This window comes from Periplaneta americana, chromosome 16, assembly GCF_040183065.1.
Source record: "Periplaneta americana isolate PAMFEO1 chromosome 16, P.americana_PAMFEO1_priV1, whole genome shotgun sequence".
Taxonomy (NCBI): Eukaryota; Metazoa; Arthropoda; class Insecta; order Blattodea; family Blattidae; genus Periplaneta; species Periplaneta americana.
In genome coordinates this window covers 179,727,277-179,744,557 of record NC_091132.1, presented here as the reverse complement: position 1 = coordinate 179,744,557, position 17,281 = coordinate 179,727,277, and the positions used below count along the sequence as shown (strand labels likewise).

The 17,281-nt window shown below is 36.7% G+C and overlaps 1 protein-coding gene across 2 annotated transcripts; it reads left to right on the top strand.

Moving 5' to 3' along the window:
* The first annotated feature begins 147 nt into the window (after positions 1-147).
* On the top strand, positions 148-17,029 carry LOC138692112 (zinc finger protein 813-like). Of its 2 annotated transcripts, XM_069815072.1 has the most exons (5): positions 148-282; positions 4,314-4,451; positions 9,450-9,584; positions 11,316-11,398; positions 12,459-17,029. In XM_069815072.1, exons 1-5 carry the CDS (start codon positions 190-192, stop codon positions 13,273-13,275), a joined length of 1,266 nt encoding a protein of 421 aa, XP_069671173.1. In that variant the 5' UTR covers positions 148-189; the 3' UTR covers positions 13,276-17,029. The 2 variants fall into 2 exon arrangements, with proteins under 2 accessions (XP_069671173.1, XP_069671174.1); XM_069815073.1 differs by lacking the exon at positions 9,450-9,584.
* Positions 17,030-17,281: the final 252 nt, after the last annotated feature.

The window sequence follows — 17,281 nt, the reverse complement described above, 5'->3', positions numbered from 1 at the left end:
TTCGGAACTGTTATTTGGAACATAGTATTTTTTCGGAACCGGAACAGTCGGAACTGTTCCGGGAAAAGAACAACTTCGCCCATCACTAGTTTGAACGTACGTTTACCAGCAAAAATCACGGCTTCCTTAGTTCCTGGGCACGTTCAAGTGGCGTGAACATGATTTGTGAAAAAGAAGAATTTGTTAAAGATGGATTGCAACAACTACTGCAAGATATCAGAAAACATGTCTGAAAAATCTCCAGTGCTCAACATTTTTCCCATAGTAAAGTGTGAAGCTGAGGTGAGGTGCTGTTTTCCACAGAGACGGTGTGATAACTAACACAAATATTTTATATTTATTTGTTTAGTATGCTGTGTCTTTTGCAGTGATGATGATGATGATGATAATTGTGTATTTTGTTTGGGTGAAACTTGGGTATCTGCCCACACTACAAAATTCCTCGCCCTCATTTCACTTTAATAAATCTCTGAACTAACCCAGTAACCTTGTCACATTCCTCGGATTAATGTCACTTAGCCATCCCCCCATTTAACCCATAAACAAACTTAATCAGACGTCAGTTCCGTGTGTGGTGTGGGACGATATCGAAGATTGGCATTTGTTTGCTGGTCAACTAGATTTCAAATCTGATTTGATTATTTCATTTTGAAATGAGTTAATTGTCAGTACCCTTTGTTCATATAGAGAGAAAGTGCAGGTAATAGGAATATATTGTTAAAATTTTATTTCTCATCTTGGATAAACCAGCAAATAGGTATTATTTCCTTTCCTACTAGATTGTTTTTATATTACACCTATAAGCGTTAATATCACGATACGCTTCTTTTTTATTGCTGTTACGAATCTGTTACACGTTAGATTAGGTTACATTACTTATGCTTTTGGTATGCCTTGCATATACATATCTGTGACAGGTTAGGTTAGTCTGGGTCTTTTGTTATGCCTTGTGTATGCGAATCGGTGACAGATAAGGCTAAGTTAATTTAGTATTTTGGTAGGCCTACATAAAAGTTGTCTAATTTTTTTTTTATTTTTTTTTTTTTGCTGTCCGGCTTCCTTTGGTAATGCTATTGTAAGGATTTGCAAAAAAAAAAAAAAAAATCTATAGATTGCAAATCGAATTCTTTATGGTAAGACCATCATTATTATTAGTTGACTTAACTTAGAAGGCGTCAAGATGAAGACGACAGCGACTGAGTTCACGATTTTCAAGTGGTCTGCGGGTGATTTTTCTTAGTGATGTCGGTACTAGTAGCTGAGAACTTACTGTAATGGGGAATGTAGGAACGAAGATGTATCTATTTTTTTCATTACTATTTGTTCTCTTTGTCTGTTTTTGAGTGCTAATACCAGTAATATAAGTTATGCGATCTTCCTTTTTGATTAGAAACAGCAACATACGGTACTCACCTTCATTAAGACGCACCTCTCATTGCAAACGTAATTTACTACATTTTGTAACAATTTTCTCACTCCAAAATATGTCGCTATAAAATCATTTGTTTTTCAAGTGCATCTCCACTAAAACTACCTTACAAATTCAACGGTTTTCATTTCCAAAATCACCCAAAGTACTTGTGCGCTAGTTTCTCTGTGATTTGTTTTTTCAAAAGCCGTTCTCATACCGCTTGTCGACCATCACGGAAGTCAGTAAATATGCTAAACAATTTATAATGAATAAATAAATATAATATGTAGGCGTATATACTTAATACATTAGATTGGATTAGGTTACTTCAGGCTTTGGGTAAGCCTTGAACATACGAATCTTCGACAGGTGAGATTAGTTTAGGCTTTTGATATACCTTGCATGTACTCAAAATTGTTTTTAATAATTTGCCCTTTTTGCTGTCCGTCTTCCTTTGGTCACACTAATGTAAAGATAGTCTATAATCAAAGTCTTCAACGTAAGACCGTCATTATTGTTACATAGCGAAAAGTGTGCATTTTTTAATTATTTGTTCTTTTTTCCTGCTTTTTGATTGCTTATTCCTTTAACACAAGTTATGTGTTCTTCATATTGTAGGGCATCGTGTCTTTCATATCCTTGGCTTCCATTTCTGACTAGTAACCGCAACATATTCATCTGTATTACGACGCATCTCTCATTGCAAACGTAATTTATTACATTTTTTTATAACAATTATTCTTCCTCCAAAATGTATCGCTATATAATCCATTCATTTTCAACTCCACCTCCACAAAAAAAAGTCCGTTACAAAATCAACGGTTTTCACTTTCCAAATCACTAAAAGTATCTGTGCACTAGATACGTCGTGATTTTTTTCTCTCCGAAGTTGTTCGCGTACCATGCTGAGGAAAGAGAAACGTACATTTGTCGACCATCCTCGAAGCCAGAAAATATAGAAGACAATTTATAATCAATATTTTATAGTCTTACTAATAAACCGTGTATAATTTTTATACGAGACTTATGCAGAGTTGAGACAGAAAACGTTACTAATAAACCGTGAATAAGCTATGGACGTATAAACAGGCTGTAACTATACAATGGGAATTGCTTTGCAATAGTTATATACACGAAACCCCTTGTTTAAGCGTTGTATATAGGGATGACCGCCTCTCTAACAGCTGTTCGTATTGACTGTCATTTTGTGATGTTTACCTTGTAACCACAGAAGAACAAACCAAAGATCATAGAATTATTAGAATAATATTGCTGTAGCTTGTAGTCTTTGACCACAATGTAGTGTGGTAATCGATTAGAGCCAGTTGTATTATTGATATTGTGAATTTTATTGTAACAACAATGTAATTTATTCGTCACAACAATAATTCCTTTCTACAATTCACCTTAAACGCTCTCGTCAACAATTGGATCTTCACTCAACACAGTATTCGTTATAGCACTCCACCGACGACAATGACAATTTACTTGGACTATTACGCACAACAATGAACTGTTAATCTTAACTAATATTTACAAAGCACTATTTACAAATCAGAACTATCAGTTCTCAGTTCACAGTTCTTCTATCTCAGTCACTCGAGTTCACAGTATCTCGAACCACAGACTTTCAGAGACAGTTCACTGTACTCGAACTCGGGTCCCTCCAACTGCGGTCCACTGCACTCGAACTCAGGTCCCTCCAACTGCGGTCCACTGCACTCGAACTCAGGCCTTCGGCTGCTGACGCAGATGCGGACGCACACTCGAGTCGAACTCCGGCACACCAGTCTGGCTTACTTGCTCTGGCTTACTCACTGACTGAATAACTGAAAACTCTGCTGTCGTTCCTTCGCGACCGTAATTTATAACCACAGCGACGTAGCCTCGAAAATTCGCGAGTCTTCCACTTCGACGGATTTCTGGAATAGTCGGGAAGGTCGTTCCACATTCACTGCGTTAAGTAGCAGCTGCGCGCGCAGCCTCGTCGCGTTGACGTAATACACCCTCCCTCTTCTCTCCACCGCGCGACGTCACTCAATGTTCCGTGGAGCCTGTGCGATCTGCTTTCTTGCGGGACGCTGGTCGTGAGTTCGATTCTCACGTCGCTGTCACAATATTTAATACGCCACACTAGAGCGCTCTACCGGATGCAGTAGAGAACCTCAGATATTCTATTACCTTTCGTTATGAAGTAATGACGAAACTATGACGTAGCTGTGTAACAGTTGTACTGTTATACACGACGTATGTAGTGATTATTAGTAAGGAACATACACACGACTTATAAACGAGCTACTCATTGTATAAGTATCAGACAGTTAAACGTCTGTATATAGAGTTTTTATTAGTAAGGCCGTTTGTGTACTTGGTATATTTATTCGATGGTGGAATAATCTGTAGTGTACAATAAGGAATGTAAGGTAGGCAAGATGTGATACGAGCAATGAATAACGCTCACATTAATGTTTAAAATGTCTGTCTCATTTTTAGTTGTTCTTTCCAGTTGATAATCTTGGAATTTGATTCACAAGTCTGCGTGGAGTGAATGCTGAGTAGTTTGATAAAATACTGTACTTAAACACAACATTTACAGTTAAATCATAATGTAGGTATCATTATAGTCCTCCCTTCCCTCGTAATTTCTGTGTTCGTGATACATTGTCAATAAGTGCGTACCATATGTGTTTTTTTCAAAAGGGGATATCGCGATAAAGGGATAATGTATTGTTTTCATGTTAATTTTTCTTTACGTAATTGTTATGTCATCTTTACGTCGGCCGTGTTTCAAAGTCATTGCGGCAATGTGACGTCATCGTTTGTTAAACTTAACGAAAAAAAAAAACATCCTAATGTAAAAGAATCCCAATGTGTCCAATTATGATGTCTCGTTTTACTGCAGGATCGGAATCTTTTGGACGATCATTTGACTGCTGTAAAGGAGGAATATGTTAACCAGAGCCAGGATCTCATATCTGGATTGATATTTGAGGAAGATCCGGAGACAATTTCGTACCCTGTGGTGAAACGTGAACCTGAGGTGAGTGGAGCTCAAGGAATGCACTGCTTGTTCTTCTTCCGTTGTTTATCATGTATTTTGTTTGGCTTATACAACCCCTGCTTAGCCTATGATAGAGGCAGAAAAAGGATTATCACAGTCTAGTATATACAGTCACGAAGCTTGAGTTGTGAGGGTACTAGGAGCACTAGACTCTGCCGGTACTATTTCGCATTGTGTGTAATGAGATGATATTAGCGATCCTGGTGGTTAGCAACTATCTATGGACACATATTTACTACGTATTAAGCTTCGTGTCTCTATATACTAGACTGTGGTATCATCACTATTTGCTATTACAAGTTATGTCTTGTTGCAGAGAAGTCTATGTTGAACTATTATCTCACTTTATGTTTTAAATTTCCAAACTAAATTGCTTGTTAACTTCCTCTTAATGCTACACATTCCCATAGTTTGTTTGGTAATATGTTGGCCACGACTTCTTTTTGCTGTCTGTGTGCCTTTGTCTGAAATTCTCAATACTTTTACTGTTTCGAATAATTGATTTTGTTTTATTTGTAGTTCTACGCCATTACTTCAAGAGTTAGCTTATCTTTGAACATTTTCATAAATTACACTACCTAATACATGTTCAGAATATTTCATAAAACTTACATGTTCTGATTAAATTGTACATTTCCTGTAAAACTCGTCATTAAGCTGAAGTACATAAGAAAATTATCGCAGAGATCGACCGTGGATAACTGAACCCAGGTTACTGATTCCTCGGGTAAGAGGGGATTACTGTACATGATACGTGATAAATAAAGCTTCAATAATATTCCATTACCGTGAATTACATTTATGTTACCAAACATTGTAAATCTGTTAGATAACTAAGATATGTTAAAACATTTCTTTGAAAAAGTAAAATAATATCATTGTCAATGAAACGAAATTGCTTGTTACATTTTATCCTTAACGGTTGCCAAACCACACTTTCCCGCAGTGTTACTAAAGGACATGACTTCCGTTTGTTTTCTGTGTGTTTTGTCTAAAATTCTCAATCCGGGCACTTTTTTTACGGTTTCAAATGATTAATTTTGTATTAGGCTTATAAATACTTAGGTATAAATAATTTATATGGTTTAGGCTATTTTTTAATAGGATTGCCATACCTCCGTATTTTCAGTGGCGGCTCGTAGTCAAATGTTCAGGGTAGGCAAAATTTACAGAACATTTTTATGTAATTCCCGCGATTCAATGACAGCTCGCTTTCATCATGCTCCCCAAAAACTTAACTCTTGCTTACATAACAATACTGTTACATCAATGAGCCGTCTCATAATTTGTCGGTTTTTTCTAGTTTATTGTTATACTGTTGTCTTGCAACCCTTGTTGTTCAGACAACATTTCCGAAATTGGATTCAAATTCTTTTCAAGTCTCTTTAGACTTACCGAGTTACAAATATGATCTGATTCCAAGTACCTTCTTTAGATTACAATAACAAACGTGACCACCTACAGCTTAGATTTAACTTCACTTCCTGTTAGCCATTTATGTGTTTCATACCATACTTACTTACTTACAAATGGCTTTTAAAGAATCCGCAGGTTCATTGCTGCCCTCACATAAGCCCGCCATCGGTCCCTACACTGTGCAAGGTTAATCCAGTCTCTATCATCATATACCACCTCCCTCAAATCCATTTTAATATTATTCTCCCATCTACGTCTCGACCTTCCCAAATGTCTTTTTTCCTCCGGCCTCCCAACTAATACACTATATGCATTACTGGATTCGCCCATACGTGCTACATGCCCTGCCCATCTCAAACGTCTGGATTTAATGTTCCTAATTATGTCAGGTGAAGAATACAATGCATGCAGTTCTGCGTTGTGTAACTTTCTCCATTCTCCTGTAACTTCATCCTTCTTAGCCCCAAATATTTTCCTAAGCACCTTATTCTCAAACACCCTTAACCTATGTTTCTCTCTCAAAGTGAGAGTCCAAGTTTCACTACCATACAGAACAACCGGTAATATAACTGTTTTATAAATTCTAACTTTCAGATTTTTTGACAGCAGACTAGAAGACAAAAGCTTCTCAGTCGAATAATAGCAGACATTTCCCATATTTATTCTGTGTTTAATTTCCTCCCGAGTGTCATTTATATTTGTTACTGTTGCTCCAAGATATTTTAATTTTTCCACCTGTTCGAAAGATAAACCTCCAATTTTTATATTTCCATTTCATAGTGTTTCATACCATGAAGGATTAAATTTTCTTGCACCTTTAGCACTGACTTTATGAACAATAGAGCTTAATGCAGGAGTGGGTCGTCCTTTGTCCAAAATACTTCTCTTTTCAATGTCATTACGACGCGAAAACGGACAACGTAACAGTTTACTTATTATATCAGTCATAATATAATATTATTGTTATCACTTACATTAACTGTAAATCACCAAATATACGTAACATTAATATACAGTACGTACTTGCAAAAATCACATTTTCTAAAATACACTGTTAAAAAAAAACATATTTTAAAAACACTGTTTAACAACTGTTATACTACTCGTAACAATCTACGTTCCAACTCGTGAAACTTTCAAACAGAAATTTCGCAAATCGTAGGTGTTCGATAATGCTCGTGGGTTCTCGTTAGGGAAGGTAGAATTCTAGCGCGCTGGCTTAAGCATAGAACGCATGCGCTAAGAAAGCATTTAGAATAGCGATCTCTTTTAATGCTTACTCCAGGGCCAGCTTTGAAGTTACGTGGAAGGTCGGCTAACTTCGCTTCTGCCTACCAAATGTGTTGGGGTAGTTAATAAATATCCACTTTTAGGTTTTTCTAAATGTGTTGAGGTAGGCTTAGCCTACCCTGCTTGCCCTGAGGAGCCGCCTCTGCGTATTTTGTACTGACAGTTTGTATTTTAAGACAGAGTAGAAGAATAATAATTGGTTGCTACATCTTTCAAGGGATGGCCCTTCTACATAGTCACCTATGGTAGCCTGATACGCACAGTTTCCTACACATAGTTTTTAATCATATAGGCTATAAAAACGAAAGTCCTACATTCACAGATTACAAAGCTCACTTCAAAGAGAAAACATAAATCTATCTTAGGCAGCCAAACAGAAACTGGCGATATTCGTCGTTGAAGGAGATTTCGAAGAACATATTATGAACTTTTACGACCACTGGATATCGTTTTGAAAGACGGCACCAAAATGAGGACATTTCGTCTCCATTATTGTTGATATCCCTTCGTCTTGAAAGAAGGCACCCCAATAGGGGCATTTCATCTTCATTATTGTTCATACACCTTCGTTTTGAAAGAGGGCACCTAAATGGGGGCATTTCATCTCCATTATTGTTGATACCCCTTCGTCTTGAAAGAAGGCGCCACAATGGGGACATTTCATCTTCATTATTGTTCATACACCTTCGTTTTGAAAGACGGCACCAAAATGGGGACATTTCATCTCCATTATTGTTGATACCCCTTCGTTTTGAAAGAAGGCACCACAATGGGGGCATTTCATCTTCAATATTGTTCATACACCTTCGTTGAAAGACGGCACCAAAATGGGGATATTTCATCTTCATTATTGTTCATACACCTTCGTTTTCAAAGATGGCGCCAAAATGGGGACATTTCGTCTTCATTATTGTACACACACCTTCGTTTTGAAAGATGGCACCAAAATGGGGACATTTCATCTTCATTATTGTTCATTCACCTTCGTTTTGAAAGACGGCACCAAAATGGGGACATTTCGTCTCCATTATTGTTGATACCCCTTCGTTTTGAAAGAAGGCGCCACATTGGGGGCATTTCATCTTCAATATTGTTCATATACCTTCGTTGAAGGACGGCACCAAAATGGGGACATTTCATCTTCATTATTGTTCATACACCTTCGTTTTGAAAGATGGCACCAAAATGGGGACATTTCGTCTCCATTATTGTTCATACCCCTTCGTTTTAAAAGGCGGCACCACAATGAGAAAATTTCGTCTGCAGCTTTATTCACCACATTCTAGTTTATCAACTACTGAAATTGATTGATTCAGAGACATTCTAATGAGGAAGGGAAGAAATTTATTTAAGTTATGCTAAACTTGGGAACAGGATCAGTTATTAAAACAATGTTACTTCCAGCTTAGTTTACCGAGGTAAATTGTATAGCAGTCAATGTAAGAAAATGTAAAGTTAGTACAAAATCAGAAATATTAAAATATCCCAAGGTCGAAATTAATATGCAAATAAAAAAAAACAAGTCGTAAAATGAAGTGTCACCATGTACCGGTTGATTCTGTAAGTGAATGGAAGAATTACACAGGAAATAGAGGTATCTCTGCTGAATATTTTGAGATATTATGGAACTTGAAGTCTGTAAACTCAAATTAAGGCGGTCATGTCAGTTTATCTGTAAATATCTGGGTCAGCATTGTAGACCACAAGATCACCTCATTGGGCCACATCTTCTGCCTGCCCGTCTGAAAGACCACGACATGTAATCTTTGCTACTAGGGATGTTTGGAATTGCATCTTGTTGTGCAGTAGTTCAATGGAATAAAAGCAGAGAATGGTTGATTTGGATTATCCACAGCTTCACTTCATACACAAGAAATTTCTAGCCATTCAGTACAGTCGATCATTAAATATTATAAGAGTGCTAACAATTAAACTTTTGATAATATTATTATTCTTCTTAACACGTTATTCAAATTTTGGGGTTACCGCAACAAAATCCCGAAACTATGCTACAGTATTTGCACAATACTGTTTTACGTGCAGGAAAGTCTGAAATATCCAAAAATAAGCGCGATTAACTTTGCTTATTCATAATCACTGACGCACGTATATAATATTTATGACTTATGCCACTGCATATGAATTCTGGACATAATCTTCATAATGTATCGGACATACAGCAGATATATAGAAAACAGCTTGTAAGGTTGGAAGTCATCTTACAACCCCCTGTAATAAATTGTTGATTTAAGTAATCCCTTCGTATTGCAGGAACGGAATGTTTTAGATCAGAATGTGACTGGTATAGAGGAAGAATATATGGACCAGAGTGATGATCTCACATCCGAGATAAAAGTTGAAGATCCGCTCCTAATTTCGTACCCTGTGGTGAAACGTGAACCTGAGGTGAGTGCAGCACAAGGAATGCACTGTGATTTCTTCTTCCATTGTTTATTTTTTAGTTGGTTATTTAACGACGCTGTATCAACTACGAGGTTATTTAGCGTCGATGAGATTGGTGATAGCGAGTTTGTATTTGGCGAGATGAGGCAGAGGATATGCCATAGACTACCAGGCATTCACCATACTATTGGGGAAAACCTCGGAAAAAACCAACCAGGTAATCAGCCCAAGCGGGGATCGAACGCGTGCCTGAGCGCAACTATATATCGGCAGGCAAGCGCCTTACCGACTGAGCCACGCTGGTGTTTATCTTGTGTTTAATTGTCGCGGACACTACCTCTTTGCAGCAGTGTTTGCAATGCCTTTCACTCTATGATAGAGACAAATAATATTCCTTCACTGTTCACTATTACCAGTTCTGTCATGTTGCAGAGAACTTTAATGTTGAACTGTTATTTCGTTTTATGTTTTAAATTTGAAAACGAAATTCTTTGTTAAACTTCTTTAATGATTGTCAAGCTACACATTCCCGAAGTGTCGTATTTTATGACTCAACTGCTTTTTGTTTTCTCTGTGCTGTCTAAAATTCTGAATACTGTTTATAGTTACCCAATAATTGATTTTGCATTAGGTGTAGGTACAAACATCACCTGTCTTAATTTATTTTTAATCCCTTGTTTTTAAGTATTTATTTATTTATTTGCAGTACATCATAAATTATTGTTTTGCCCGTAGAGAACAGATATTTAGTATCCTTAAGATAAGTTATGGGGCTGATTTTGAGTGAATTCCATAATAGGTTCTAAATTTTACAAAATATTCTTATACATATGCACGGGTACAGCATGCATGAAACTGTTGTGTATTTTACCTGCTCTTATTCTGTCAGTGAAGTGCATTTAATTTTAATACAGGTAGAAAGACATAACTTGGCTTCGAGACTGCGGACCCAATAGAGCAGTTCAGTGGGAAATCAGCATAACGGCGTACTGAGTATAGTGGTACAGAGTAAATTAGGTGGGGGTACTGTAGAATCAATGCCAACAAATACGCAAAGGAAAACGCTCTGGATTTGAAGATTCTGACAAATAATTTGGTTGTCATACAAACCTATTTTCAAACCCTGTCTGAAACTATTACACGGCTACATACGTCAGAGCAAGAGATGCTGGTAGCCCTCATATATTAGTTGAGGAAATGACACAGAGAATTTGACACCAAGTAGACGGGTTATTGAACGTGTACAACAGAAGTAGAAGTCAATTTTATTTAAAAATAGCGGATATATCATTCAGACGCTAAATAACATGAGATGTTGATACAGCGTCGTAAATTAATCCAATAAAATAAAAATAAAAAATTGAAAATATTTTATTTTATATGTTAACGCCTATACATTTGTATAATTTATTTGTATTTTATAGTTCTCATTCCCTCCTAAATCCCCCAAATTCCCCTCCTGCTTGGGAGCAACGGCTTTAGATTATATGGGTCTGCCACAGGATTTAAAATCACACTTTTAGTTTGTCGCACGTTGAAAAAGATTGAAAAACCCTATTCTACAAGGAAAAAAATTATCCCATGCAAAATCTGACCCATGAATTGTCTTCTATTAACTAAAAATTCCACTACACCTAATACGATTTAAATGCAGTTCTGTGCAATCTAAAATCCATATGCATCTCTTAATGTAAATAGTGCTATCTTTCTGTTTTATTTCTTCTGTATTTTTAGGAAGGACAAAGTGACTTGGACACGGTCAATGTTGACTCATGGATAGAAGTAAGGGCAGAGGACAACGAGGTTTCTACTGAAATGTGAGTGTCTGCACTGTATCCATAATCCAAAAATTGCCAATTGTAAATGTGGTGTATATGAACAAAGAGTTCAATATAATGTCTATGTTCCCCTTACATTGGTTTGAAAGCTAATTTCATACGTGAACAAAAATGATATTGAAAATTTCAAGCCCTTTCCAATACCCATAGTTACAATCACTCTGTGTCCTTCGTAGATAACGTAGCCTATTTCCCAAGCTCTAATATTTTATTCTTTCTTCCCTTCATTAATTATAAATGCGTTTTGTTTTATACTTTATGCTCGACTATGCCTAAATGTAGTAATTATACACCTGTTTGCAGTCCTTCAATGCATGTCATTAAAGTACACCTATTCATTAAAGTTCAGGTTTTCGATTATTCTCGGATATGCAATCCAAAGATAAATAGGGAAACGTCACGGAGGCTGGAAATCCAATACTGTCGCAGAAGGTTATGTTCTGTTACTATAATAATTAGCGTTAATTGTAAATAATATTCAAATAAATTCAATTTGTCATCTCTGCATTACATCAAGGTCAATGACATTATTGTTCCTCGGAAAAAATCAATACTTTCGCGTTTGCGCACATCTCACAATTCACGACCCATGAACAAGGTCACTTCCGATCTTTTGTCGGATACAAATAAAGTGAATACTCCTAAATAATTTCAAGTTAGAAATATGGTCAAGCATAAAAAGTCGTATGAAACTTGCCTTTAGTGGTAATTAAGACTCTCGTATGAAAATTATGAAACTCGCTTGCGCTCGTTTCATAAACAAACACTCTTACGTCTTAATTACTATCATTATAGGCTCGTTGCATAATGTACTATTATAATTATTTTTGTTTGTATATAGGGGTATAATGTTAATTTTAGTAGCATCCATTGACGCGTATAAATAACCAAAGTAAACTGATAATTCAAAACGATGTATCTCCGACGCAGATGTACGTCCTGGTCTAATGGTTTTGATCTCATTCGTGTATTCAACAATTAAAATAAATATATATTTGTTGTGACTAATGTAAAGACTCATAGAATGTTTTGTTCATAGGATTGGAACGCCCACTAAGAAGAAATCATCAGAATCCGTCGGTATTGCAACTAAAGAGAACACTACTGCATGTCAGATTCTAAATAATTCAGGATCCTCGGAAAAAACTATGGGGACTCATGAAGATGAGAGGCTATTTGTGTTCAAAGCATCTGAACAGTGTTTTTCCAAATCGTCAAATCAGAAAACGCATTCTCACAAGCACGCTGGAAAGAAGTCCTTCAAATGTGATGTTTGTGGTAAGTCTTTCTCAGAATCGAGTAATCTAAAATGTCATGAACGGCTGCACACAGGCGAGAAACCCTTCAAATGCTTTGTTTGTGGGAAGTTTGTCTCGCAGCTGTCTAACCTAAAGGCACATGTACGCCGTCACACAGGCGAGAAACCTTTCAAATGCGATGTGTGTGGTAAGTGTTTCTCACAATCGAATAGTCTGAAATGCCATGAACGCTGTCACTCAGGTGAGAAACCCTTCAAGTGCGATGTGTGTGGTAAGTGTTTCTCACAATCTAGTAGTCTCAAATGCCATGAACGCCGTCACTCAGGCGAGAAACCTTTCAAATGCGATGTGTGTGGTAAAAGTTTCTCGCATTATCATACTTTAATATGCCATAAACGTCTGCACACAGGCGAGAAACCCTTCAAGTGCGACTTGTGTGGCAAGTGTTTCTCGCAGCAGAGTATTCTGAAGACACACAAACGCATACACACAGGTGAGAAACCTTTTAAATGCGAATCTTGTGGTAAGTGTTTCTCGCGATCAAGTATTTTAAAATCTCATGAATTCCGTCACACAGGCGACAAACCCTTCAAATGAGATGTGTGTGGTAAGTGTTTCTCAGAATCGCGTAGTCTCAAATGCTATGAACTTCTGCACGAAACCCTTCAAATGCTGTGTGTGTGTGGTAAGTGTTTTTCAGAATCGAGTAGTCTCAAATGCTATGAACTCCTGCACGAAACCCTTCAAATGCGATGTGTGTGGTAAGTGTTTCAGAATCGAGTAGTCTCAAATGCTATGAACTCTTGCACGAAACTCTTCAAATGCGATGTGTGTGGTAAGTGTTCTCAGAATCGCGTAGTCTTAAATGCTATGAACTCCTGCACGAAACCCTTCAAATGCTGTGTGTGTGGTAAGTGTTTCTCAGAATCGAGTAGTCTGAAATGCCATTAACTTCTGCACACGGGCGAGAAATTCTTCAAGTACGATTTGTGTAGTCAGTGCATCTCGCAGCTGCCTTACCTAAGGAAACATGAACGCCGTCACACAGGCAGATTTCTCATCAAAGAAGGCATAACGACTGCACACAAGAGAATCATTTTAAAGGCAATATTTGTGGTGTATCTCGCATTCATGTAGCCTAAAACGACATGAATGCTTGCACACAGGCGATAACTATTGCAAAGGCAATATTTGTGGGGTTTCCCGCAGTCGAGTATTCTAAAAAGACTTGAATCCGCTACAGAGGTAAAAGAATCTTTACAATGCTTTGTTTGTGATGATTGCCGATCTCCGGTTTTCTAAATGTCCATAAATCCCAGCATACAGGAGACTAACCTTTCCAATGCGAGGTTTGTCTTAGCCATTTTCGCAGTGGAGTATTTTAATAATTTGTAGTCGCCAGCACACTGGTGAAGAGCCTTCCAAATGTGATAATATTGTACGTGTGTCTTGCTGTTAGATGGTTTAAAACGTCACAGGCGAGAAGCCTGTTGAAATGTGATGTTTGCCATAAGCATTTCTTAAATTTTCATGATTTAATACTCTAGCATGGTAGCGAAAAGCCTTTCAAATGTAATATTTGTCAAAATTGTTTTGCTGACAGTGTCTTAAGTAAACATGTATTCAAACATGTCGCTAACAAATGTGTTCTTAAATATACTGACGAAAATCCTTCGTAATGCGATGTCATGTTACATATTTCTTGCCTTCGTGTAATCAAAAAATTTCACGAACGCCAGCAAGCCTGATAAACGTTTCGAAGCCATGTTTGTCAAAGGTTTTTCTCTTGTCAGTTACGTTCAGTGGCGGCTTCTCAAGGGGGTTGCAGGTTTGTAGACCCCCCAGTAATGTTCCTAATCTTCCGGCTTTGTTACTATTAAAAAAATATATGTTTTTTACAATTTCATTCATGACTATCTGCAGCTGGCGTGTTTCTTTGTACGTCTGCAGGAGCCTTCGAGCCTCTTGGTTTGCAAAGATGTTGAAAACCTATGAAAGGTATTTTATAGAGATGTTCGGCTAATGCGGTGACGGGGTCAGAGGCGTGTTCTACTGCTCTCCTCATTGAGAAATGTTTGTTGCACTCCCTGACATGGACACCAACGTCAGTGCAGGAGAAACTTAATTCAGTGGGAAAGTATCTGTTTCAACTAGACATTTGTCCGATGTAATAAGCATGAAATATGTATTCATTCGGCTTGTGCAACGAACAGTCGCATATTTCGCACATTACTTTCTGAATCTGCATGCACACAAACGGCACAATACATAAAGAAGCTTGTATTTTGCTTTAAAGTTTTAAGAGTTGTCGTTCTGACAATAAGTGCTGCTATCTCCCGACAGCCTACGAAAGCTGCATTTTAATTTTATGAACGAAAACGTTGCACTTGGTACTTGGTAGCATTCTGATGACGATTCTGTGCTCAAATGTTTTTCATGAGGGTAAATCTCAATATAGAGAGCTCCGCCCACGACCCCTTCCACTTTTGGACTTTCTGTATAAATAGGTATGCTTGTATTTAGTCATTTTATTTATTAATTGCATATAAATAAGCCTTATATGTATACCCGCTCAGGCATACACGGTTTTAAACTTTAAAGTAGAGTATGTTTAACTCCTCTTCGATATCCATTTTGTACCACCATATTTTCAAACCAACCGCCATTGGATACGTTTAATAATTCATTCATACTGTCAGTATGCCCTACTACTTCCATACTTGTGGTAATTGTGTTTCAGAGGGAAAAAAAGAATTGTAAATTCATGAACTCAGCCATACAATTCAAATCGCATTCACGCATAAAGTTGTGGTTCTACTCATCATCAACCGAGGAACTTTGATTGTAGCTCAGCGTTCAACGTCAGCTCATTAGTTTCCTTACAGCGAACATCGTCCCCTTCGCAATCGGATATATTATACCCTCAGAAAATTTGATTCCTGGAACTAAATTTGAAGTCAGTATTTCTGCTTAATCATTTGGCACTGGTACAAGTTTAGGGCTTATTTTTATTGTACAAATGGTATCACTAAGTTACTTTATTCTATTTAAATTAATTATAACTTTGGTTATAAATAATAGTGGTTACTATATTGAAGCTAATCTCCAAGTACTTCAACTGAAATCTAGTTCCAGAACACACTTTATCACGATTTTCTAAAATCTGATGTAATTCTTTACATCTTTGCCGTCTTATAGTTTTAAATATATTGGAAGATCTCTCTTGACGCTCTATATATTTTTTCTTTTCTAACGACACCAAATTTAGTTTTTTTATATAAAGACTGTTTTTAAGAAAGGGCAATAATTTAATTATTGTTTCTCCAAAGGATGAATTCACCTTTTTTACTTTTCCATTAGGAACAGCAATAAATTTTGCAGTAATATATTGAATTGAAAATGACATCACCCTTAAGAAAATTGTGACTTTGTTTTCCTCTCTGTGTTCTTCATAAATATTACACACTTTATTTCTTATGTAATCTTTTATTCTTTAGTGTTGTGTAAAATGGATGGCCGTACTTCACTGTTGACGTCGCCAATGTTTATGTAAGCTATACAGTACTCATGTTTGATTAATGTAATGTAGAATGTAGTCGCCTTTTCCTTGAGAAGTTTTATGAGACCATACGATATTTTTTTTTGTCATGTATAGTTTTTTATATTATGTTGCGGTATGTGATGTATGCAAGTTTTGTTCGTAGTGTATATTTGGTTGCTTAAACTTACGGTGCATCTACAAGGTCAGAACGTTCTTCAGTTACAAGCCGGAACCATACGTTGGCAGCACTGTAATTAACTGTCACCTGGAGACCTACTATCCAGAACATGTTTGTGCTAATGTCGATTTTCATAGTAAATTAATATTACAATATAAGTGTGTGTCGATGGAATTACGTTCGCGGTCGTACCAAAAGTTAATTGTTGATGTAATATAAACTAAGTGCGTGTTGGCGATAAAAACAAGACAATGAATGAAAATATGGCTGCAGTCCTTGGCAATTTTTACGGTTGTTATTAATGACAAAATGATTGACAATTCTTATAAATATTAAATATTGTATAAACTACATTTTTATAGTCTTACTTGCGGTTTGTGGTTTAGCAGAATTCTAGCCAAATTGTTGGGTCTCGCCTGCTGTATCAATAAAGTTAGCCGATGATTTTCAAGCTCATTGTAAACAGCTGTATTGTGATCCCATAAATGTTGCAGTTTTGTTGAAGATTCGGAATGCCTGCTATACGTCAGAACTGTCTATATTTGTAGATCCAAACACTGTCTTTCTTGGTTTTCAAGGTTTATTTATTAATATTATTTTTTGTTTTGGAATAAATTGGATATAAACATGTTTCTTTTCACTTCGTATTTACAGAATGTAAAGTTCACTGAGTTTACGCTATTTGGCACATACTTAATAGATAATGATGTATTTTGTTGTGTATTATGTTGAACGTATGTTTCTTAATTTTTTCATAGATCTTTATACTTGGCGTTGGCCTATTTAAAATTATATTTTAGAAAATTTGATACAAATAATTTAGGAAGTTCAAACTAAAACTGGCTTCCTGGGCATCTGAAATATTTATGGAAAAGCACGACTGA